The 25,422-nt window shown below is 33.4% G+C and overlaps 4 protein-coding genes across 4 annotated transcripts; 2 read left to right on the top strand and 2 right to left on the bottom strand.

The window, feature by feature from the left end:
• Positions 1-284: 284 nt before the first annotated feature.
• LOC106110128 (chromatin target of PRMT1 protein-like) lies at positions 285-4,155 on the bottom strand. Its single transcript, XM_013291840.1, has 5 exons — positions 3,757-4,155; positions 3,375-3,535; positions 2,615-2,713; positions 1,878-1,984; positions 285-950 (listed from the first exon to the last, which is right to left on the bottom strand). Exons 1-5 carry the CDS (start codon positions 3,967-3,969, stop codon positions 790-792), a joined length of 741 nt encoding a protein of 246 aa, XP_013147294.1. The 5' UTR covers positions 3,970-4,155; the 3' UTR covers positions 285-789.
• Positions 4,156-5,054: 899 nt separating this feature from the next.
• Positions 5,055-18,670, top strand: LOC106110169. The gene is made up of 8 exons (XM_013291898.1): positions 5,055-5,353; positions 7,880-8,066; positions 8,327-8,431; positions 15,130-15,264; positions 15,878-16,006; positions 16,439-16,607; positions 17,091-17,233; positions 17,691-18,670. Exons 1-8 carry the CDS (start codon positions 5,205-5,207, stop codon positions 17,781-17,783), a joined length of 1,110 nt encoding a protein of 369 aa, XP_013147352.1. The 5' UTR covers positions 5,055-5,204; the 3' UTR covers positions 17,784-18,670.
• Positions 18,671-21,966: 3,296 nt separating this feature from the next.
• On the bottom strand, positions 21,967-23,164 carry LOC106110146. Its single transcript, XM_013291861.1, has 2 exons — positions 22,742-23,164; positions 21,967-22,585 (listed from the first exon to the last, which is right to left on the bottom strand). The coding sequence occupies exons 1-2, from the start codon at positions 23,049-23,051 to the stop codon at positions 22,362-22,364; spliced, it is 534 nt and encodes a 177-aa protein (XP_013147315.1). The 5' UTR covers positions 23,052-23,164; the 3' UTR covers positions 21,967-22,361.
• A 294-nt stretch (positions 23,165-23,458) lies between these two features.
• On the top strand, positions 23,459-25,145 carry LOC106110135. Its single transcript, XM_013291848.1, has 3 exons — positions 23,459-23,668; positions 23,759-23,996; positions 24,508-25,145. Exons 1-3 carry the CDS (start codon positions 23,543-23,545, stop codon positions 24,600-24,602), a joined length of 459 nt encoding a protein of 152 aa, XP_013147302.1. The 5' UTR covers positions 23,459-23,542; the 3' UTR covers positions 24,603-25,145.
• The last annotated feature ends 277 nt before the right edge of the window (positions 25,146-25,422 follow it).

The following is a 25,422-nucleotide window of genomic DNA, read 5'->3' as shown; positions in this document are numbered from 1 at the left end:
AATTTAATTAGGTAAACGGAATCAGTCATTTTTCGTATATAAGATAATTTTAAAGTATATGCCACTTTATGTCAAAAACATAGATTTATACTTCTAGATGGAGTATTTAGAGAATGTCACTTATGCATATTAGAAAACCCTATGGAGGCTTTTTGGTGGTAAAATTCCCTATAGTTATTTACATAAAAAATAAACGAAATACAATTTCGTGTTCTTTAATTTTATTTGTTAATTTCAAGTAAAGTTTAATAATATTTTTAAAACAGTAATTAATAATTTTATAGCAACATTACAAGTTTTACTATACTTTTAAATGTCATATGTTAGATGCTCCATCTAGAGGTATCATATCTATGGACATTTGTTATATTTACTAATGTCATATTTGCAAACTTAACAGATCTACATAATTGTATAAAACTTATAAGGAGTCCTTAACACAAACCTTGTAAAGTTGTAATCCTTAAGAAATTAAAAAGAAAACACCCAAATACTCGATATGTCAAATTATTTAGACTTTGTAACTCAAAACATAAGCTATTTTATTTATACTTGCAAATAAATCAGACTACAAAAAACACAAGATAATACCTACTTAGAATCCCCCGTCAAATACTTCTTAACTTGAAAACTTAGTAAATTTTTAGTATTTTTCTCCAATATATCAAGAATGCACTTTAATATTAAATATAGGTAGATAGTAGACAGTAGATAAATCACTTGAGGTTAATTTTCACACACTTTACACTGTTTATATCTTTGGTGGAGAAATTTTCAGTTTTTTTTACACTAAACACTGTCACAATCTATTTCCATTGCATTCTTCATATACATGTCTAATTCCTTATCCAGCACTGACTTGGTGCTGGCCATGTACTGGTCCAGTTGGGCGTCTAATTCCTCTTTTGTTGGCACTTTCTTTACATTCATTTGATTCCTTGTAATACCACCTGTAAATAAATAAAAATGGCTCTACATTACTACTGATTATATCTTTCCGTTGTTAAATTTTACTAAGTATCCATAACATAATAAGTGAAAATGAAAATGAAAAAAATATTTATTAAACCAAAAAGATTGTACAAAACAAATAACTTTGACAATACCTTAAAATTATACATACCAGAAAGTTAAAAATAGTCGTTATTTTAAGTTATTCTAGCTAAGCTTATCTGGTGATGGCCACACTAGACAATGCCTGTATCGTGGCCACCGGAAGTAGAAGTAGCCCAGAGGAGTAGGCAGAAACTTGATAAATCCATCTCACTTCTAAATTTATACATTTTTGTATACATTGTTTTGTGTTCTCTTAATTATCTATACTAAAATTATAAACAGAAATCTTCAGATTTTGAATGTATGAAACTCAAAAACTACCGAACCAATTCTAAGAACAAGCTACTTTCTCACAATTTTAAAATATCGTAGAAAATTGAAAAAATAATATTCCATGCATCTATCTATACTATTATAATAAAGTGTAAACACACACTTCTTTGTTTTGTTGCCTATGATGTCAGCAATTACTGCATGTTTTTGAATAATTCTTCTTTTACTAAAAAGCCCTACACTTACGTCACACTTTAGGCTATATATTTTTACGCCATTAAACTTAAGGGGTAAACATTTTGGATAAAGTCTCTAATGTGGGAAAGAGACCATAAGTTGCTGCCAACATCAAGAAAGAAAGATTGCTAAGGTTTATCATGTCATGTCATTTTGACATTTGTTGTTGACAATTTGACACATGTAAACAATAAAATTTTCATAATTTCATGCGGATGAAGTCGCACAGGAACAGCTAGTTATATAATACAATCTCTTAGTACAAACAATCATTTTACTAGAGTTAAAAATATAATTTGCAATCGGTATACCTTTGCCTCGTCCGCGCGTTCTTCTGCGTCCGTTCTGTTTGCGCTGAGTGCGTGTGTGCGGCTTGTTGGCCGCTCGGCCCAGCCCCCGCAGCAACTGCATACCGCCACTGACAAATAATACATTAAACACTGCTAAATGTATATCTATTCAATTTAATCTGCTAAATTAGAGAGAGTAACTTCAGAGATATGTATAGCCAAGAAGATAAAATACATGGCCCGAGGGTGCTTCAATCACCTTCAATATGGTCAATTAGTTCCATATATTTTCATTCACATGACATGGTAGTGACATGGTAGAGCCCGCTTTAACATCTTCGCACGAATGGGCCGGCTCGCCCGGTGTAATACCACCACCACACAGAAAATAGGCGTGAAGTGGAAGCAATTCAGCGTTTCGTCGGATGAGTGTTGTGCCGGAGCCCTAATTTTATCCCTTTCCTTTTCCACCCGTTTCTTGAGAGGAAAGGATGGGAAGGAAAAGTGGATTTGACAGTGGAGGAGACGTATAGAAAGGGAAAATTTACTCTTTATGTGCATCTCCTCCTCCGTTAATTAAGGGTAGGCAACGCATCTGCAATTGCGGATGTATATGGGCATTTCAGTGGATTTAGGTGGCCGCTTGCTCGTTTGCCACCTTATATTATAAAAAAAAAACAAGTTTCTTTTCTGGTTAAATTTTACATACTTCTTCATACATTATTTACATTACAGAAAAATACAATGCTTCTATTTACCGTAATCTACTTCTGGGTGTACCCACTCCCCTGCCTCGACGTCGGAATGCTTGCCCAAAAATGTTCCCTTGAGATAGATTGTTAAATGATGCAGAACGACTGAAAGGTGAATAAAAAAGACATTTTTAAGTATCATTGTCACTAATAGATCTGTAACATCAACTGCTGATTGACCAATGTCCATCTACTACACAATACAATGGTTAAAAAATTGTTTATGACTAAAAAAGTTAATAATTTTTTTAATTTTAAATTTAAAATCTTATACAAAATAAGGAATAAAGATATATGTGAATAATAAAAATAAAAATGGGATAACATATTATATAAAAAAACAGAATATGTTATCCCATTATTCATTGATAATTATTTTATTTTATTTTATTTCGTTTTTTATAAAAAATCATGTAAAATATATTATATATAAAAATAAGAAATAACAGATATGAGAAGAATGGGATAATAATAATTGTTTATTTATTTTGAATAACAAAGATTCCAAGTTAAACTGATGGAATAAGCATGAGCAACAATAGAGATGGAATAAGCAAGTGGTTGGCAGTTTATAAAACCATATAAAAACAAACTTTCTTTCAAGCAACACTTATAAAACCTTATGCTAGGCTAAGGCCAGGAATAAAATTAATTTCAATGAATATTTTATTAAGTAATTTTGTCCAGTAGAGAGTAATAAGTCTACATTTTCTTTTTATTGTCAGGTTTTTAATTCAAAAATTAATATTAATACTTGATAAATTACCTTAAATTATTATTAGAGTTTTGCCAGAACACTCTGTTTTTTATATTTTGCTTTCCATTTAAGCTGCTGAAGCTGTTTGCGCGCCTCAGAGCAGGCATGTTGTTGTCACTGGCAAACTGTTGACGCTGAATATTCATTCTGAGACGCTGTTTTATTGCTTGCTATAAAAAAAGAAACATCACAGGTTGTTCATTATATATTAACTTCTTCACTGTGTAATGAATAAGATTCATCTATTAATACGAAAACATAAATCTTGTACTCAGTGGATTAATTCCACAGCCGAAGCTTATTACATTTGTAAACTGTTAAACATCTTAAAAAAAAGATAATCAACAGAATTTAAGTGAAATAATAAGTTGAAAATACATAGAAAATATACCCTTTTAGCTTGTTGTATCTTTCTAGCTATCTGTTCTATGAGATCTTCATCGTCAAAGTTAAGGTTTTGATTTAAAATATTGCCGATGTTTCTTCTTGCCTGCGGATTCCTCGTACGTATCAAACGTTCTGGAACTACTGCAGCTAACATTGTGAACCGATCGTTCAGGCTTATGTTTGTCGCGCTTAAACCATATACTTTTTCTATGAACATTTTGTATGGTAGATACACTCCAATACACTGCTAATCACTTGTTTACATAAGTAATTATGCGAATAAAAATAAATTGTGGAAAAACAGGGTACTTCGAAAAAAAATACATCGACTTCAGCTATTGGAAATATTTTTTCACAACGCCGATCGCGCGAAACGCGGAATCAAATTGGTGCATTTCAAAGTCAAAGAGTAAATGTCATCTGTCAGTTTATTTTATCTGTGCGAACTTTCTGGTAAAATTAACATTGGAAATTGAAATTACTTGATTAAGAAACAAATGAAAAAGCTCAAATCTTCATATACTTACACTTTCACTGTTGTCACATTTAAGTGCAACCCTAAACACTGCTCTTATCGTATTCATCTTGTCCTGCATCCTTTATCTAGCCCATTCAACTGCCTTCAACCGTGACCATTTATATTTTACTTGAGTTTTTGGCTACATTGCATTGATGAACATTTTTTGTTTAATTAAAGTTAAACATTTCAAAATCAATAATCGTCATACTTTATATTTATGGTGTGTCCAAACAATTTAGATTAGTTTGATAAATGACGCATATGAAGTACCGAATTCAATATATATGAAGTCAAATGCCATACTTAATAGACAGGTATCGTAGAGTCGAACAAACATATATAGCAAACAATTTTGAACTATCGATATTCGGCTTAAATTATTAACAAACTCAACTAAAATTATTATTTTCTTATTCACTAATTTAGAGGACAATTTTATTTATTTACTCTTTAGACATTTATTTACTCTCATTATTTGTTATGGTCATTATTAATGTAAGAATGCAATGTTGATGTTTTTCTTTCATAAGTTATAACTATAAATCTGTCGATTCCAACTTCTATAAGAATAAAAATCGAAAATCGATAAGATTCATGACTGATTTTACACAACTCATCCCTACTAAATTTAAAATGAATTGTCAAACTAATTTAAATTATTTAGTTACGCAACTCTTGTGTTGGTGTTGCATAATTGACATTTAAGCTGTCTAGTCATTCTGACATTGACGTTTATGTTACTTTTCAAGACAGGAAGACTGAAAACACGGAACTAGGTAATTCGCTGTGAAATTAACCGCAAACCTGAATTAAAACACTGTCGGTTTAACCTCGTAATTAAAGTTTCGGGCTGTCGGCACTGCAAGTTGTCGTAATACGGCATTTTTGTAGCATTGTTATTTGTTTATGCGGATCGTGGTGCAACCCCAACAATGTTGATTTGCCTTAAAAGCGAGCGCTGCGAAAGCAGACCGCTCATTTCGATCAAACCTACGATGTCGGACGTTGACAACGGCTTCCCAGTCGACGAAGTTTGCTTGCTCGATATGGACGCTTGCTATGAAACATTTGACAAGGATGGGTATGTTACCATCTCTTATGTCATCTCGTAAATGTATCAGCACCATGTAAACACATTCAAACATCACTCCCATTATCAATGATTACTAATTTTAATGTTTCAGCAGTTTTTTTGATGACTTTTATACTTGTACATTTATAATAAAAGTCACTTGTTTATTGATCTGAAAACTAAGGTATTCCTAAGGGAAAAAGAACTTAAGACTTAAGACTACATTTCATATACTTTATTGCGAATTTAGGGTGTATTTTAATAAGTAAACAAACATCCAAGTCTTGTAGGAATTCATAATATGAGGTAATAAAGAAGCAACTTCTTAGCTTTTTTGTAGCTTTTAAAAATTATGACATTAAAGCTTCATTGTAAATTTAATTTTTTTAAGATAAATTTAAATAATACTCTGGTTTCTAAATCTTTTAACAACATTTAATCCTAGTCTAAATTTATTTAATTTATTAAATTAATTTCGAATAAAATTGTCTTTAAATTAACATTTTTACAGCACATAACATACATTTTAAAGAAATTTCCCATTAGACTCAAACTAAAATTTATTAATGCAGCTATATGCAACAAATATAGAGAATTAAGAACAAATTAAAACAAAAATGAGATTATTTATATCCTGGTTAAATATCTCTTCTGGCAGAACTGTGTTAAAAATCCCATTATCGTTACATAAGGGCTATATACTGGGGATAATAATTCTTATTAAGAACTATAGATGTATTATGTGTTTTTTTTTTAGAAAAAGCATTGGTAGATTTTTGTTAATCATACTATCTAATATTATAAATGTGAAAGTTTAGATGGATGGATGTTTGTTAGTTTGTAGCCTAAATGGCTGAATGGATTTCAATAAAATTTGGCATAGACATTGAGGATAGTCTAGAAGAACACAAAGGCTATTCACTTTTATTTTTGTCAATTTCATGCGGACGGCGTCGCGGATGAAAGCTAGTTTATTAATATTTCCTTTAACCATTCCAACTGAGCTGTAGACTTGTGCTAGGATGTGTTTCACGATGCTCTCGTCGTAATGGCGGGATTCGAACCTTCGACCGTAAAATCGGTAGTCCGTACCACATTACACTATTGGCGCTTTTATTTCTGATGTAGTTATGGGTGCAGCAGCTTTAAACTGTGTGTATTCAGCTGTGAATCCTCTTGTGTCCCTTTGTGTAGAATAAACCACGCTAAAGATATATGTACTTTGAATAGCATAGACCTCATGATTTAGCTCATAACAATAAAGAAGAGCCAGTATAACATTTAAGGCCTGTCCCACCATTGGCTGATAGAGGGTCAGATAGCTCAAAATGACATCACTGTCAGATAAGGTAACAAAATCCCATATTTCCATCGCATAATTTTACGTGTTGGATTAATATCAGACAATTTATAATATGGTGGGACAAGTCCTTACTATACAAAAAAACTGTTGATCCTGTTTAGTTGAATATGTGTTTAATTTAAATTATGTTAGTTTTTGTTAATTCTTATCATTTATCATCATCATCACCATCACCTCACTATACGTCCCCACTGATGGGCACGAAGCCTATCTCAAGTTAAGGGTGACTTAAATTTTTACTTTTCGTAATATTTTTATCTATTTTCCTGTTGTTCTCCACATTACTTAGACTTACTTAGTTTGTTATTATTTTACTTATGTTATGAATATGAATGTTTGGTTGTCACGAAACTCTAGAACAGCGTGGATAAAATTTGGCATTGAACATAGACTGGAGGAACGCATAAGCTATTTTTTATCCCGCGTTCACGGAGTCGCCGATAGCTAGTTTAAATATTGACAAATTTCCTAGATTAGACGAATTTGTGATTTACCGGGTTTCCTAAAATTTTCTTCTACAAACTCATAAATACACAGGTATAAAGAGGCGCACAAACACCCTTTATAGGCCCCGAGTTGTCCTACTTCATCCAACCTTAACGTCAGTACTGGTATCGATATTGAATTTGGTGTAATCAATAACTAATACCTTGTTTGTGTAATCATGTTGCAATAACCATGATTGGATTTAAATCAACGCCGCGCGGTCATAGTAATGGTTATAATATCTACCTGCGATAAAGGATTGACGTGTGTGCAACAACCAACAACATTATTGAATCACCACCTAGACTTAGTTCCGATCGAAATCATGTTTTATTCAAACTTAGAATATTAAACAAACTCATAAAACCCGCTACCAAGCCTAATTCATATAGTTTTCTCCAAGACGAAGTTAGAACTGACAGATCTACGTCTTTAGTGGACTTTGCACGAGCTATAATTTTCTATACTAATATTATATAGGAAAGATTTGTATTTTTGTGTATTGAAGTAACTCAAAAACTACTGGGCTGATTTTAGAAATGTTCGCACCATTAGAAAGCTACGTTATCGCTGAATAACATAGGCTATATTTTTAAATTGTACGTGGAACAAGTCACGAGAAACAGCTAGATAAAAATGATTATATAACGCACGTTATATGATAACAGAACTTTATTTTACTCTAGCGATGGGCAGCTGAACTTCGACGAGTTCCGTCTGATCTGCAAGGCGTTGTTTCGGAATGATAAGGGGCACATTTACCCCCTGCCTGAGGACAAGGCGCGCCACGTCTTCCAGATCTTTGACAAGAATGATGATGGCTTCATTGATAAAGAGGAATTCACCTTTTGTTGGAATCATTGGATTAAAGTTGTAAGTTTTATTCGATTCTGTTAAGAGCCAGTATTCTTAAGATCGCTACAGACGATGAAATTTTCAACAAAAGAGGTTGACTGTTCAGTTCAAACTGCCAGAATTAACGTCTATAGCAGGCTTTATATTGCTAATTACCTTGGGATAGTTGGTTTGGATCCCGCTATCACTTTCATCAGATAAAACGTTAAAGTCATTCGTACTTGAATGGTGTATTTTCAGTCTGAGTCTACCAATGTTTAGAAGTGACTGTTCCCCAGATCGTGCGTCCTGTGAGCGCCTTCCTGGTAGTGGATGTGCAGAACGACTTCATCTCCGGCACTCTCAACATCAGCAAGTGCAACGCGCAACAAGATGGCAGTGAGGTAAGATATAGTCCGATGTATTTATGCGACCCGGTGGACATTACACTTGCATACAATAGTCTATTAGACCAGTAAATAACACATTTTAAGCAAGATTCTATTGAAACTGTGTTGTCTTTTGTGTGTAATTTTGACTTCTATATTATATACAAGCATTCGCCCGCGGCCCCGTACATTTGAAAAATGAAAAAGTACTTGTTCTGCCTTAAACTTAACTTAAACTTTCGCATTTATAATATTAGTAAGATTAGTAAGATAGTAAGATATTATGATTAGTATGTTTATGGAAACTTTCGTAAGACATTATAAAAAAAAAAACCAAATACCTCAGTTAAGCCGTCTAATTCTTTTCAGAATGTGTTAATGAATTGTAAAAATCTTGTTTGTTTTTGCTTGCTGTTGTACTTGTATATATTTATAATTGATAGTTACCGTGTACCAATTAACTGTTGACGCAAATACATGCTCAAGTGGCTCGCCTATCAATCGATCTAACTTCCTCCTATGATTACCGCTATACGCGGAAACCCTTAGTTACCTGCGTTTATAAACATACTGAGTTATGCCCGCGACTCCGTGCTCGCGGAATTAAAAAACTTAGCAGTTAACCTGTATATGTTCTAGACTTCTACATCTGTGCCTAATTTAATGGATATCCGTTCAGTTTTGACATAGTTAAGATAACTTCTAACAAACAACCATAAAAACATGCAAACTCTCGCATTTATATTAGTAAAAATAAGATTTAATTTCAATAAATTGGGTTTAAAATAACATCAAATAATGAAAACTAAAAAATCCGCGACTTTTACCATAGAAATGTAACCATTAAAGTAAAATATGACTCAAGTAAAAGCCTAAATAACTTTGAATAAGTTTGCATGCCGCTGAAAGCATTTGAAACTTTTGAAAAAAATGGAAAAGCTCGTTATAATCTCAACTTATACCTGAAAATTGCTCAAGTCATTCCCTTGATATGTTTATAGTCAATCTAGATTTTATATTATTTCTAGATTTTACACATTCGACTTTTTAGTTAGTTGTTTGATTTATCTTTTGACTAAATAGTATAAAACAATGTCGCTTCCCACTGTCTATATGTATGTATGTTTAGATATCTAAAACTAAGCAACAAATTTTGATGCCGTTTCTTAATCATACTTCATTCTATCATAGAAGTTTGAAGATATTATAAATGCGAAAGTTTAGATGGATGGATGGATGGATGGATGTTTGTTACAGTTTGTAGCCTAAACGGCTGAACAGATCTCGATGAAATTTGGTATAGATGTAGAGGACAGTCTGGAACACAGACTACTCGCTTTTGTTTTTTATTTTAATTCCACGCGGACGTAGTCGCGGGCGAAAGCTAGTAGAGTTATACAAGAGGAATGTTTAAATGTAATACAGTAGAGATATACTGATATTTAGAAGTTTCTAAGGTGATTAACACAATTTCGTATCAGCAATGGATCCGTGCGAAGCCGGGGCGGGACGCTAGTGAGTAATAAAATTAACTGATGCCGATTTTTTATTGAGTTTTTCGTAGAAGGAAAATATGACCACTATTTTTCTCTGTCTTACTAATATTATAAATGTGAAAGTTTAGATGGATGGATGGATGGACATTTGTTACAGTTTGTAGCCTAAACGCCTGAACAGTTTTCGATGAAATTTGGGATAGATGTAGAGGATATTCTGGCAGAACACATAGGCTACTCACTTTTGTTTTTTTTCAATCCCATGCGAGCGGAGTCGCGGGCGAAAGCTAGTTCATACATAATAGTATCAAACAGTATATATAAACAGTTTATGTATTATCATCATTTTATTTTAATTTACAAGACATTGAGTAAAAAATAGGCATTTCCAATGTAAATTGTGAAACTTAATTTTCTTTTCCCAATACTGACAGAATTGAAATTAGGCTCGCGTGTTCAGCAGGCCTAAGTTTCTCCGGCCCTGTGCATACCGCAACTTATCGGTTACTTGGCCAACTTTAACCTTTCAAAAGTGCAATTAATCAATGTTTTTGGAACTAACCCAAGACTTATGTTTCGTGTTGGTAAAGTTTCAATTACTTTCCAAATTACTTCTGTACATTTCATTATACTAATATTATAAATGCGAAAGTTTGAATGGATGGATGGATGTTTGTTAGTTTGTAGCCTAAATGGCTGAACGGATCTCGATGAATTTGGAACAGGTGTAGAAATTGATTATTTTTCCCTTAAAGCTCCGAAATTACTAAACCGTAAACCGATTTGAAATATCATTTACCATTAGAAAGCTAGGTTACTAACATAGGCTAGACTATATTTCTTATTATATTTTTAATTTTGCCCGGACAGTGTCACCTAACTTATACTGTCAAATTATAGTTCGATTGCGTGAATCCATTCAAAACAATAACGAAACAAATAAAAACAATCTAAACCCATTTTTGGTTTGATATCAAATTTGCAATATTTTTAATGCTCGATATCGTTTACAACCATCCTATTTAAACAAGACCTAACCACAACCTAGTTAATAGACCTAAAATAAAACCTAATTCATATCTAAATTGCGACTCAATTTGAGTGACTGGTACTGACGACCGATTTATCAAACAAGTTTTGCTTTTTTCTATTACGTTATTCTCAAACGAGCATTTTTAGTTATTGTATAATGTCCTTGATATGACCTCAAACATTAAAAACCAAGCTTTAATAAATTGGATTTGCAGAATTGTCAGTTCTATTCTTTAAAAAAAATAAATACGTTTTTGCCTTTTAAAATTATTAATCATAGTCAACAGACACTTTGTAAATTACCAATGACTACCTATAATAACACTAGCTTTCTTCCGCGACTCATCCGCATAAAAAAAGCAAAAGTCTGTAACCTTTGTGTTCCTCCAGACTATGCTATGTGTGTGGCAAATTGAATCGAAATCCGTTCAGTGGTTAAGGCTACAAACTCTAACAAACATCCATCTAAACTTTCGCATTTATAATGTTAGTAAGATATTAGTAAGACTACAATTAAAGGCTCAACTGTAGTTCCTCTGGTGTCGGGGAACCTTAGATCTATTGCTCGTTTGCCCCTCCAGTTTAAAAAAAACTAAGTGTTCCAGTGCAATTTCGTCAGCATAAAATTATTTTAATGTTTACATGTGTCAAATTGTCAATAGCAAATCTCAAAATGACGTCATGACTTAGCAATCTTGCTTCCTTGATGTTGGCAGCAACTTATGGTCTCTTTCCCATTTTAAGGTTTTTATCCAAAATATTTACCCCCAAGTTTAATGGCGTTAAATATATAGCCTAAAGCGTTAAGTGTAGGGCTTTTTATGAAAAGAAGAATTATTCAAAAATATGCTGTAATTGATATCTTAGGCATCAAAGAAGTGTGTGTTTACGCTTTATTATAACTAGTATAGGTATAGATTCTAAGTAAACAATAAAAGTTACAAGTACTTGTAGAACCTTTCCACTGGTGTGATAATATAGCGTTAAGTTAACAAATGGCTTTGCCAGCTTTGATGTTTAACCTTACAAACGATAGCTATCGGTGTTGGTAATTACCGCGCCTGGTACCGCTCACAAACCCTCGCTACAGGGTTGTAGGGTTACTCGGCTTACGAACTATTCGCCTTTCAATCTGATAGTTTTGAATGACTTCCATTAACACTTAGATGAAGATAAACATTGTCTACGACAAGAATCACTATAAAATATACAACAAATTCGCTTCCCGCTGTCAGTCTGTCTGTCTCTATTAGGGATGTTGCGAATATTCGCATCCGCATCCGCAAATGCGGATCTTCCGCATAGATTTGGACATCTGCATCTGCATCCGCATCCGCATTAATCAGTGCGGATGTTCATGCGGATGCGGATATCATGCAAGTAGCCGGGCAGGGTTCCTAGCGAACAAATATTTAGTAGCCCGGGTTTAATTTTTGAACCTCTGCGTAATCGCCCTGAACCAGAAAAGGCGGCAATACTCCTGTTCATTAAGTATAATGCTCCTATTTTTAATTTTAATTACTAATTTACCAAAAGGTGTTTAACATACAGGGTTATTGGTAATTAGACGTATCATTTGTAAAAAATTTGACCCCTATATGCAATAACCAAAAGTTAACCGTTTTCGAGTAATCTTGATGTTTCGATTTTTTCAAAATAAGTCAAAATTGCAACTTAAAAAATTTATTTAAAAATAAACTATCCATGAAAACTTAATTTTTTCTTAGTCTTAGTCTTAGGAACTTAGTCTGCAGATTTTTTTAAAAACATGCCCGTTTCCTTAGCTCTCCAAAAAATGCATAATAACCAGGAACTTGTCCCCAGGTCACTGTAATAAACACATGATTTCAAAGGAATCGGGCGGTATTCGTACTCGAACTAATGTTGGTTTTGAAAACTCCCATAAAAGTATTTAAAAACCATAACAAACGTAAAATAAACCAAAAATACAAGTTTAAATAAATTGAATTAATGAAATTAACAATGAATATTAAAGTAACAATCAAGTTATTTTGAAGTTTCCCCTCGGCCATCCAATAATAAGGAAAATCGCAGCTATCACCTTTTCTATTCTATTTTCTATTTATGGCTCTCCCTCAGCGGATTGGGCAACAGCTATCACCTAACATTACCACCAAAATGTGAAGGTCATCCGTCCTTCTTGTATGTCATGCTTTGTCCTGTTACCAAAGGTGGGTTTTCGAAGAGATTGTTTTAATGACAGTTATTTATTAAACTTACTGGTTCTAAATTTTATTATGAATTTGTGTTTTTGGTTTATTTGTCGTTTGGCACTGTTTTTAATTACTTTTATGGGAGTTTTCAAAATCTACCGTAACTTTAGTTCGAGTACGAATACCAACCGATTCCTTTGAAATTATGTGTTTATTTCAGTGACCTGGGGACAAGTTCCTGGTTATTATGCATTTTTGGAGAGCTTAGGAAACGGGCATGTTTTAAAAAAAATCATCATCATAATGATTTTTTTCGTTTTTAAGGCATTTCAGTGGATGAGAATCTCGAAAAATATTGAATAATTAATTACTATATTATAATATTACTCGAAAACGGTTAACTTTTCGATTATGCATATAGGGGTCAAAATTATCACAAATGATCCCCTCTATTACCTCCTAACGGGAATACGTCTAATTACCAATAACCCTGTATACTAATGTTTGATTAATTACAATAAAAAAATGAATATTAATAATAAAGGCTGAAATGATGATCACGGTTTACATATTATCTTAACATCCGCATCCGCATCCGCGGATGTAAGCCCTCAAAACTCCGCATCCGCATTCGCATCCGCGGATGTGAAAAAATCAACATCCGCAACATCCCTGGTCTCTATGTATGCTTTACGATAGAGTGTTTTAAGAGGAAAATTTGTATGTTAAAAATATGCATTTAGTAAAGCAATACGGATAGATTTAGATGTTTCTAATACACTGTCTTAAATTAACACATTTTCGTATCAATATTGGACCGTGCGAAGCGGGGGCGGGTCGCTAGTCATGGATAAACTGTAGCTATGTGCGTTGATATTTCTTTAAATAGTACTTCAAAGTTAAGTGGACATTAAGGCGTCCCTTTAATATCAGTGTGATAAAACGCAACTAAGTTAACAGTAATAATGTTGAAAGGTTTTATTTCTGGAAACATGTTATGTTCATAGAACATTGGTTTATTGATTGACGTAAAATGACGTCAAAACACAATCGCTATTGTTGAGAAATGAATTGAATTTTGAATATTGGTATTGACTTATAGCGTAATTAATCGGACATGTATTTCTTGAAAATACCTTTTTTTAATTCAGTAAATGTCTTTTACGTTAAATTTGGTAGATATAAACTTATATGACAAAATTTACCCGCTTCATTTTCGTCTGGGTGGTAAATCAAGTCTTCATATCTTTTCTGTCATACATATCCTTCCTGTGGAAGTAAATATAGCCTATGGTACTCAGTAATCATCATCTTCCCAGCCTTATCCTACTCCCGTAGTGTCGGCGCGCCGGGATTTCGTCCTTCAAATAATTCTATCATCCATCATCTCGGTCATTACTTCCTTCTTGATGGCATCTTGTACTTGTACCACACTCATAATTAACGATTGATAAAAACGTGTTAATTCGGCTTTTTAATGATGAAAGTATTTCTGAAATCGGTATAGTAGTTTTTGAGTTATGTCAATACAAACAAAAATATAAATCTTTTCTCTTGTGAGTAGTATACTACCGTATAGAAGGTCTTTATACTACTGTATAGATGACCTTTACCTGGTTACTAATGTACATGTATGTATGTATTACAACACAATAGTTTCCGCTCCAATAGTCACATACAATCGTAACGTTGAATGACGTATTCTTTATAATTTGTAATGCAGTTTATATATGCATTTAATTTATCACTGGTATTGCGATGACTTCAATGATAACTGTAATACTTTGTTTTTACATTATTTTAATTTTAAAGTTAGCAATATTTCCCTTTATTGTACCTTTTCCCTTCAAATCTACATCCCTTTCCCATCATCTCCTTATAAGAAAATAGGGCAAAGGTTAATAGACTATCTCATCAGACAACAGCACTGGAACCATGTCTTCTATATGGGATATTGTGGTCAAAATTCATACAGCAGTTAATGCTGTGTACTAACACCAGTATTTTGCAGGTGGTGGAACCTATCAACCGTCTTCTGGAGTCGGTGCCGTTCGAATGCGTGTTCTACTCGCTGGACTGGCACCCGCCGGATCACGTGTCCTTCATTGACAACGTGCATATGCGCGAGCTCCATGTCTCCAGTCCGGTGAGTAGTCCTACCTCGTACACCTTCAATTCAAATGGGGAGAAGAAGTATGTAGTTTATCGTCAGACTTAACTGGTGTCACCTACCTGGTCTATCACTAATCAACAACAATGATATGACAATTGGAAACTTTTATATAAGACTAATTTTCGCCCTTGATTCCACCCCCATGAAATTAAAAAATACAAAAGTGAGTAGCCTATGTGTTCCAGACTCCCCTCTATGTCTATGCCTGATTTCATCGAGATCCGTTCAGCAGTTTTGGCTACAAACTCTAACAAACATCCATCCATCTAAACTTTTGTAAGATTGAACAGCCTTATAAGTGCTTACAACAGCAGCCATTTTCATGTAATATTCAGAGGTGATACGGACGTCGCCAGATTTATAAGCTAGCCCTAACGGGCTACTGTTAATATAGTCTTCTATTTGAAATTTTCCGATTCTATCCAGCAGATTGCCTCTTCTGGCGACACTCATCAGATGTGATCTGAAAGTATTTATGCAGGAAACTAATAGCGTTAGGTAAAATACTGAGGATAATGGTAACTATGCATTTGAGGGGCTCCAGATAGTATACTGTAGTGTCGTGTATGATGTTGCCGTGGTCTAGGTGTCTGCGGACAAGGCGCAGGCGTATGACACGGTGGTGTTCGCGGGACCTCCGCCCATGAAGCAGCGTCTGTGGCCCAGACATTGTGTGCAGGACTCCTGGGGCGCTGAGCTACACACCGACCTCAAGGTCTGTGCAACCAGAGACTAAGTAGACTTAACTCTTGTTTAGTCATCATCAATCTGCTCTTGTTCATAGGATCGACACAATATGTCCTGCTCTATACATCTCTATCAGCCTCATATCTGAATTCAGTCACTTAAAATATCCTCTGCAACACCATCCATACTTCCTTCGGTTTTTCTCTACATTCTTTCTTCTACCATTCTTCCTTAATACTTTCTTGTTTATGTCCTCACCATTTCGCCGCATAATATGTCCAACCCACGCTAATCTGTTCCTTCTTAATTTCTCCACCATTGGCCCTACTTTCAAACTTCTAATATACAGATTCTTAACTTTATCCCTTCCCTATAAAAGGCTAAAGTAACATCCTTCAATGGAACAGCCTAACTTCTTCAAAGCCAAAGTCTCCAGTGCGGTATTGGGTTGGATTTCCAGGTGGTAGAGGGTGCGGTGAAGGTGTACAAGGGCACCAACTCTGACGTAGACTCGTACTCTGTGTTCTGGGACAACAAGAAGCTGACGGACACCAACCTGAGCGTGCAGCTCCGCGCGCGCGGCGTCACTGACATATACATCTGTGGACTGGCGTACGACGTCTGTGTTGGTACGTCGCACGATTATACACTTAATTGCTTAACTCTTAATGATCAATATCGCATAACACTTGTTTATAGCACGTCATTCGTGTGAGGGAATAGTCTTTCCGGCTTCAAATACTTTCTGTGCCACTACGATTTTTGATTATCTTTAGTAGCTTTAGTGCTAATAGTAGTTAAATTCTGCTTAGGTGCGGCTTAAACTTAATTTTATCGTTTACATTTCGTAAAATTTAAATGACCTTGAAGGTCGTTTGGAGAATTTAATTAGGAATCTTTGCTTCTTTCCTGCTATTGGTTTGTAGTTTTTGTCCCTTTCTCGCACGGCATTTTTTCTAATTTACACACCCGCTGAATTCAGTAACATGAAAATAAATAGCCTAAAGCGTAACGTAACTTTAAGTCTTTGTACTAAAAACAAAATTATCCAAAAATAAACCATGAATGCAGATATCTTAGATAACAAAGAATTACTAGCGAAGTTTATACAGGAGCAACAATAGCTGATGCGCTGGCCATCGGGTACCGCGCGGTGCTGGTGGACGACGCCAGCCGCGGAGTAGACCTCGCTGACATCGAGAAGACCAAGGCCACCATTCTCTCCAACCACGGCGTTATCGTGCACTCCGAACAAGTCAGTACTTGTACTTATCGACAAACATATAGCCATCTCTCTTACACACAAAACATAGATCTTTAAAAATAAAACTGCTGAGCGATCCTGATTGATTTTATTAGATGAATAAACGAAAACATGAAAAAATACTATTAGATATAAAAAAAATATGTCAAATGAGGTTTAAACTCAGTTTTTGTACTATTTTTTTTTAAATATTAATTCTCATGTCCACTGTAAGTGTTTTGTACCGATGTCATATATCTTATGACACTCCGGGATTGAAGACGAATCGAATGACACCGCATTTGTCAAAATCGATTCAGTCATTCTGTATTTAGGCTGTTACAAATGATTTTTTGTAAATACACGCGAAAAATATTACTGTCCTTGTCAGCCGAGTAAAAAAAAGTAAGTTGTTGTAAAGAAAAGAGAAAGAAATAACAGATTTTTTTGACAATCTTCCATATTCCAGGTACTATCCATGGTGGAGGGTCGCGACCGCCGACCTGAGCTAGGCTACAAGCTCGCTATGGAACTGAAGCACGCCATGGAAGACCAGGAGTAGATCCTCCTGGACCTCAGCAGCTCCCGAACCCTGGAGGCAAGTCAGTTCCTAATCTCAGAGGTTCTTTTACAAAATTGGTAATTTTATTTTATAGCAACACTTTTATGACACCGATCTGTATAAATGGATAGGTATTTGAGAATGACAGCTTTTGCTTCGTTCTGATGTAAACTCGCCTGTTGGTGTTAATTTCAGTTAAAATGTCGTGTTAGTTCCGATTCTCGCCACCGACAATCATTAGTGGCGTAAATGAAATAGGCATAAAATATAACCTGTCCATTTATTGAGGTCAGTGGACTATATGTCCTGTTTAATTTTGCTATCGGAACACTAGTAATTATTTAGAAAATAATCTGATTTAAGACGGAAATATGCAGTGCGTTTAAATAATGTGTAAACTTAATAACTTAAAGTGAAATAATGAAAGCGATAGCATGAAATGTTACGCTTTATTCCTACTTAATAGATCTGAATATAATTTATTAATTTATGTAAAATAATTTATTGGGAAAATTAAATTTAGTGACTTCTATATTTGGTCTGGATACCTTAATATTTATTGTGATGTTTTTAATTTTTTTTTTAATTTGACCTCTGAGTATTTATTTATTGTTTCGTCTGCTGGACAGATTTTTGTTATTTATATTTATTTAAATAGAAGAACTATATTAAAATGCGTAAATGACAATACTTAGGAAAATATATTGTCTATGGTCGATTTTGGCTTATATCCTATTACTAATGGGACTTTTTTTGCTGATTGGTAGACAAAAGTACAAAAATTATAAGAATTATGCACCTCGTGTGAAATTAGGTAGATTTAGTCTAATTATGACATTTAGATTTAGAATAGTTTAGGCATTGTCTATGACATGATATCTTATTTATTTAAAAAACAAACACCTTGCTTAATTCTTATGGTCCATTAGTAAAGTTGTAAGAAAAAATAGTTTTCTGGTATCTGCAATATTTTGTTAAAGCGTTGAATATATATCCGGCTCGAAGGACCAAAAACGATTGAAACGCAACCATTTTTTTTTGTTGTAATTCTGGGTTAATATTCTTACCATCATTTAGTTAAATAAAAGTACAATATTTTAAATTGTATTGCTTTAGTGCTATACATTTACCGGTGTTTTAGTTGTTTTTTTTCAGTGTTTAATTATTTTCTCAAATAATGCAAGTTCCTATTGGTATGTTTAATTTTTGGCATATAGAATAGGATAAAATTAATTTCTAATTCCACTATTTTTTTTTAAAATGTCAGAATTTTGATCATAACCTCTCGAATATGTATTAGTATATTTTTAATATATAAGTTAACGACACTGTACTTAAGTGGGCAAAGCATAGCTTAGCACTACGTCACAATGTTAGACATTCCTTTTAGATCTAGAAAATAAATGTCTAGGACATATGTATTATGTTTTAAACTTAGCTTACAACAGAAATGTACTTACATTTTTTTATTATTTGACATTTTTAAAGTTTCTTTTGTGAAGTTTCCAATATTTGTTTATTTTATTGTAATTTTAAAATATTTATGCACGATTTGTATGTGTTGTAAAAAGTGTCTCTAATACTGAATGAAAGAGATGGCTATATTTTAAAACAAGTGTATGTGCAATGGAAACTGTAGGTATTTTGCCTTTAGCAAGTGATAGATTGCATTTCTTTAGCTTATGACCGCAGAGAATAAATATATGTAAATTAACCAGTGTTTTATTTCTGTACTCGGGAAGGAAAGGGATGTACAGGGTGTCCGGGAAAGACGTGTACAGTTGACTACCACATCATCAGCCACCAGCTTACTAAAGGTCCCCACCGAGTGGCTCGGAGCCTGACTTAAGTTAGGGTGACTAGGCCATAGTCAACCACGCTGCACTGCGGGTTGGTTGACTTCACACATATTGAATTTCTTCGCCGATATGTGCCGGCATCACGATGTTTTCCTTCACCGTGAGAACGTCGGGTAAATTATGTACATATGAAAATTCAAAATTCACATTGGTACACGGCAGGATACGAACCCAAGACCTGTAGATTACGAGTCAAGTGCTTACCACTGAGCCACCGACGCCCTTACTTGGTCGAAAATACGACGATTTAACCTAAATACCACTTTCCAAAGTCGCTTTATTTGGTAGCTAGAGTAATAATTCCCCTTCCTGATTTGTCTGGTTATGTCTCGTGTATTTTGATTTAGCAGGGCCTGTCCCACCACTGGCTGATGAAGCTCAGATAGCTTAAAAATGACGTCACTGTCAGAAAATGGAAAAAATCCGATATTGCCATCACATATTTTACACGTTAGTTTGTTAACAATTTACAATTTGGTGAGACAGCCCTAAGTGTAGTTCATTATATCATTTTTACGAAGATAAACTTGTTTGTTTACGAGAAAATGAAACTAAAAGCCAATATAAAAAGCAAATTAAATTTATTTCCATCAAAAAGATTACATCATTATATTTATTATTATCTATGATACAGGATTCAAATAAAAAATACACTACATTTTACGCTAAAAAGGATAGATAGCAATTACCCAGATTTTAAATCTGAGTTTCTAAAAAAAATTCAAAATTTCTAGAACAAACATTGAAAATTATGAAAAAATGTCATGTTGTGTGAGATTTTAAAAAACCTGTGCTTATCCGATAGCTAACATGAATTTCAAACACTCGTTTATGCAAATAGTGTACAAAAACCTTTTTAGTACTAATACTTATTTACGATCACAAAACAGTTGACTTTTACCTAGGAACACTACTTTAGTATTCTAATGGTCACTAACTTCCATTTAGTGTACATTTATAATAAAGCAACCCTAAAGGATTACTAACGAGACACTACGAACAGTTTTGTGGAATTACATAACACAATACTGGGTGTAAAAAATATTTTTTGGTAACTTTGATTTCTTCCACAAAATCAAGTTATTTTATTCAACATTCAATATATACATATACTAGCTGTAGATTGCGACTTCGTCCACGTGAAAAAAAAAATCTTTTTAATGGTGAAATGATTTTTCAAATCGGCCGAGTAATAAGTTTTTAAGTTATTTTAATACATACAAAAATATAAATCTTTCCTATTTATACTCTTTATTTACGGTTTAGAGTGTTACACACTAGCGGTTTACCGCGACTTCGTCACCATAAAAAAAAAAACCTATAATCACATCAAAAAAGGTCTAGTATTCCAACCAATGGGGACTTGTGAAAATTGTTTAAAATTGGTCGTTCGTTATCAGCAACGTAATAATAACGTAAGTACACTTATTTTAGTGTACGGTTTGCTAAAAATACAAGTTAAATGGTTATCTTTAAATTAAATATAAAAAAATTGAAACAAGTGGTATTATAAACATTTTTTGGCAGAACAAAAACAAAAAATATTTTTGTAAAACGACCGTCTCGTTTTACAAAAATATTTTTTGTTTTTATTACACATATATTAAATAATTTTATAAAACAATGTTCATTTTAACAAAATTAACAAATGACACTTGTATATGTCTCATACAACAGCTATAATGTTTGAAATGTTTCTCTTTTATTCAGAGACTGAAATTGGTGTCATTATTCTTGTGATATTCCAAAATGGATTCATCAAAAAAACAAAATAATCCAACTATACCAACTATTTGAGCAAGAAAAAAAATCTACATTATAAATCCACATTCCAACCGTAACATTCAATTAAAAACCCAATCAATATCCATTATAGTTTACTGGAGACTATGCAGCGGTAATTCTAGAAATAACCTCGCGTCCCAATTTCTGTGCTATAAACGTACTATTTTGTAGTCAATTACATTTCACATATGTTCTTAATTACGTTTTACGATTTATTTTGACATAAGCAGTCAGTTTCAGGACGGTAGATGTCAGGTGACCAAAGAGCTTACGGAAAAAAATATTTCGGGAAAATCCCTTTAATGATTATTCAATACTGCCATTAAAACACGTTTTTTTTTGTGTGAATGGCAGCATGTCGCTTTTCTTCGCATAAATTCTTATATTATAAATACGGCATGGTAAAAAATAAAACAATATCAAATTGTTAATAAATTACTTGATATCTTTTTTATTTTATTTATTTAAAACAAAATTCATTCATAATACCACATAGCTTATTTAACAAATATATCATAAAATAATTACTATACAAACAATTGAAACTAGAAAAAAAAACATAAGAACCTCATTTAAACTTACGTAGTACATCGTCACGTCATTACGTAGTAAATATTGAATTTAACATTAAGATTAAATTCTTACAAATGTCTTCAGTCATCAAAAAGTTGTAAATAAATAAGCAGTCGTCGTGATTTCTACGAAATACACAATTACCAAGTCATGTCTAAAGTCAATGTAGGCAAGGAAATATGAAAATATCAGGGATATCAGAAAATAGCGTTTCACAGTTCAAAATACATTGTGTTTGATTACTTGTTAGGAGACATGCTTCTAATAGAACACAAAAGAATAGAAAAAGAGAAATTTAAAAATAGAATAGTGAAAAATAACTGATTAAAGTTTTGTAATCAACACAATGCCGGCAAGTTTGTTAGGCTGGTGTTAAGCTGGATAAAATTTTCTGTCCTAAAACGCTAGATGATATTTGAAGGATAAGCATTGCGAGTTGTTTACTGCAACTGCCGTTTTGAACCAAAAACATTGCAGCCTTTTTGTAATCGTCGAAACCCAGACCAGCTAGGTAATCGTACACCATGTCGAATACATCGGTTAATTTTGATTTTATTTCACTCCAAACGTCTCTCATTGCAACAACTAGAACAATACAAATAAATAAAATTAGAAAATTCAATGGTAATTTAGAATCTTTAAAAAAAAATTGAGGGTACTTTAAAAAAATATACATTTTCTTTGATATGTAACTTATGTCTGTTTTCTTTTTTTATATTATGAATAAATTGTTTTACTTACTGACGAGCCCAGCACCGCAAGCACCTCCAACGACTCCACCTATAGCCGCGCCAGTTTTACCGCCATAATGATTGCCAATCAAAGTTCCAGCGACCGCCAGTCCAGCGGTTACTATCAAAGCCGCCTTAGCACGAGGACTTTTCCATAAGACGCGGAAATCAAATTGGTCGCTAATTTTTAAGATTATATTTTCCAAAGATGAAGGGTCGAACGGTAAAGCGCATGAATTTCTTCTTTCAATGGTGCACAAGTCGTAGTCAACTTCACCCTCGTCATCAGATGAATCGTAACTGCTGTATCTCAAATCCATGTTATTCAAATCTTCTTTGCTTTTAATTGAACCTTTAATAAACTTTTAAATATTTAAAGATACTTCACAACTACTCGGCACTGTGTAGTGAATTTCAAATTAGAATTCTGGGTTCTGAGTTCTGACCAGTTCTAACTATGCCAGCATTGCCAGATGGATTTGGTTGTGTGTTGCTATAATATTTTGAACTTTAATAATTTAGTTGACTAAGAAGCATAACGAATTTAATGTTGTTAAAAACAAGATCAAAATATATCGACTGAAGTGCTTAATAGTCTTAGTACGTGTTATATTACTGTAAAAATATTTCGAGCGTTTCGAGCAAATATTTGTTGACGTGTTTTATTTACTCTTTGTCGTTAGTGACATTGAATAAACAAAACTAGTCTTTGGCATCAGCTGATTTTTGACAGGATGTCATTTCGCAAAGTTTTGTTTTGATTAAAAGTTGTTGATTTTAAAGTAATTCTTTGGTTTGTTGTGTTAAAACTATGTCGCAAAAAACTTTAATGAGCAGACTTGGGAGTAATATCCTAGAAGAGTCACAGTTACTTGCTGAGAAAAAATGGATACTGGATGCACTAAATCAAATTAAAAAGCAACGAAATAGTCTTCAGGTTAGTTTTGATTGCTAAAAACATAATATATTCAGGTTTTTTCTTTTATATTTAAATAAATTTATATTTATATACATTTTTTTGCAACAGATAGAAAGGCTACAACTAGAAAGTAAAAAGTGTCATCTCAAGGGGGAGACAAACTCTAACTTTGAGAATAAAACTACAGCGGACAATGAAGTGCCAGGCACATCCGCGGTCAATTTAATGCAGTTAGCACCACGGGGCAATGGGATTGCGGACATAGACAAGAATGGGCTCATGGATGAAGATATTATATGCAATGAACAGGAATTAGATTTGTTGATACTGTCAAATTGTTTATACGGTAAGTAGTGTGGTAATATCATCATCACCAGCTCACTATACGTCCCCACCGAGGGGCTTGGAGCCTACACTATTAAGGGGTGACTAGGCCATAGTCAACCACGCTGGCCAAGTGCGGATTGGTTGACTTCACACATATCTTTGAATTTCTTTCGCCGATATGTGCAGGTTGCATCACGATGTTTTCCTTCACCGTAAGAACGTCGGGTAAATTATGTACATATGAAAATTCGAAAAATCGAAAATCACATTGGTACATGGCTGGATTCGAACCCAAGACCTGTAGATTACAAGTCAAGTATTCAAACCACTGAGCCACCGACGCTCTTATTATAATCGTGGTAATATCATTACAATCTTACTAATGGATTTTTCTTAGAGATTCCCATTTTTTTAGACAGAGCATAGTCTGGATGAACACAGGTTACTTTTGTGTATTTTTAAATTCCACATGTCATGGGTGAAAGCTAGTTATTGATATAATAGTAATATATGCATAAATTTGTTTTCAGCCAATCAGAATGCTCAGAACAACATGGAGGAAGACGAGGAGGATGAAGAAGATGTAATAATTGACATGAATATGTTAATGAATGGTAACAAGTGACCACAAGTGGTAGAATGCTGTTAAGCTTTAGTGCACTGTTGGAGAAATACCACATTCAACAAAAATGAAATTATTGCAAGGTTTTAATTGTTCCTTTATTTCGATCTTGCTTTAAGTATGATTTTCTTAAAAGGTTAAAAAAATCACACATTGGGTTAAGATTGCAAAGGTTGACATAACTTAGAATTGGCTGTTCTTGTTCATTTTAGAGATTTTTTATTTAGTCTATGTTGGTTGGTGTATATTTTCTGAATTTTGTACATTGTGTAAAGTCTTATAAATATGAACAATTGTGCTATCATAGTTTTCTAAATAAAAATTGTCTTATTATATTGCTAATTATCTTGTATTTATGACTATTTCTGAATACTTTAGCTTCAAAATTGTCATTTATGCGCTTGCACTATAGCGTCATAGCGCAACAAATCAGTAAGTTAACCTTAAGTAATTAAAGTCTTCAGTAAACAAGCATTTTAGTGACTCCTCCATATACTTAGCAAAAATAAAATTGCATAATTTTAGGGAAATGGAATGAAATAAAAATATAAATGTATATTAACAAAGAATTTTAATAAATTTACCTTTTAAAGTATATTAAGTTTTAAGTATTATGTACAGGCTTCATACAACAGTAGTCAACTAAATGTCCCTTCCTCATAAAATAAATAATGCCTTACTTATCAAATGGCAACCCGGTACAGATTTATAAACCGATATTTTTTTTTTCTAGCATTGTCATAAAAACTAGAAATGTCTGAAAAAAAATTAAAACATCACTTAGTGAAATAAACGATTTATGTACATTTTTGATATAATTTAG

Source organism: Papilio polytes, unplaced genomic scaffold, assembly GCF_000836215.1.
Source record: "Papilio polytes unplaced genomic scaffold, Ppol_1.0 DF820844.1, whole genome shotgun sequence".
Lineage (NCBI taxonomy): Eukaryota > Metazoa > Arthropoda > Insecta > Lepidoptera > Papilionidae > Papilio > Papilio polytes.
The sequence above is the reverse complement of the archived record's forward strand: the minus strand, read 5'-3'. Positions and strand labels throughout refer to the sequence as shown.

Bases quoted from the DNA above. Each gene is read 5' to 3' on its own strand.
- LOC106110128 (XM_013291840.1), bottom strand. From the start codon at position 3,969: ATGTTCATAGAAAAAGTATATGGTTTAAGCGCGACAAACATAAGCCTG. The intron at 3,536-3,756 runs GTATATTTTCTA...CTTTTTTTATAG, and splicing joins AGATACAACAAGCTAAAAGG to CAAGCAATAAAACAGCGTCT. The intron at 951-1,877 runs GTATACCGATTG...ATTTATTTACAG, and splicing joins AACGCGCGGACGAGGCAAAG to GTGGTATTACAAGGAATCAA.
- LOC106110169 (XM_013291898.1), top strand. From the start codon at position 5,205: ATGTTGATTTGCCTTAAAAGCGAGCGCTGCGAAAGCAGACCGCTCATT. The intron at 15,265-15,877 runs GTGAGTAGTCCT...GCCGTGGTCTAG, and splicing joins AGCTCCATGTCTCCAGTCCG to GTGTCTGCGGACAAGGCGCA. The intron at 17,234-17,690 runs GTCAGTACTTGT...TCCATATTCCAG, and splicing joins TTATCGTGCACTCCGAACAA to GTACTATCCATGGTGGAGGG.
- LOC106110146 (XM_013291861.1), bottom strand. From the start codon at position 23,051: ATGGATTTGAGATACAGCAGTTACGATTCATCTGATGACGAGGGTGAA. The intron at 22,586-22,741 runs GTAAGTAAAACA...GTATTGTTCTAG, and splicing joins TTGCGGTGCTGGGCTCGTCA to TTGTTGCAATGAGAGACGTT.
- LOC106110135 (XM_013291848.1), top strand. From the start codon at position 23,543: ATGTCGCAAAAAACTTTAATGAGCAGACTTGGGAGTAATATCCTAGAA. The intron at 23,669-23,758 runs GTTAGTTTTGAT...TTTTTGCAACAG, and splicing joins AGCAACGAAATAGTCTTCAG to ATAGAAAGGCTACAACTAGA. The intron at 23,997-24,507 runs GTAAGTAGTGTG...ATTTGTTTTCAG, and splicing joins ACTGTCAAATTGTTTATACG to CCAATCAGAATGCTCAGAAC.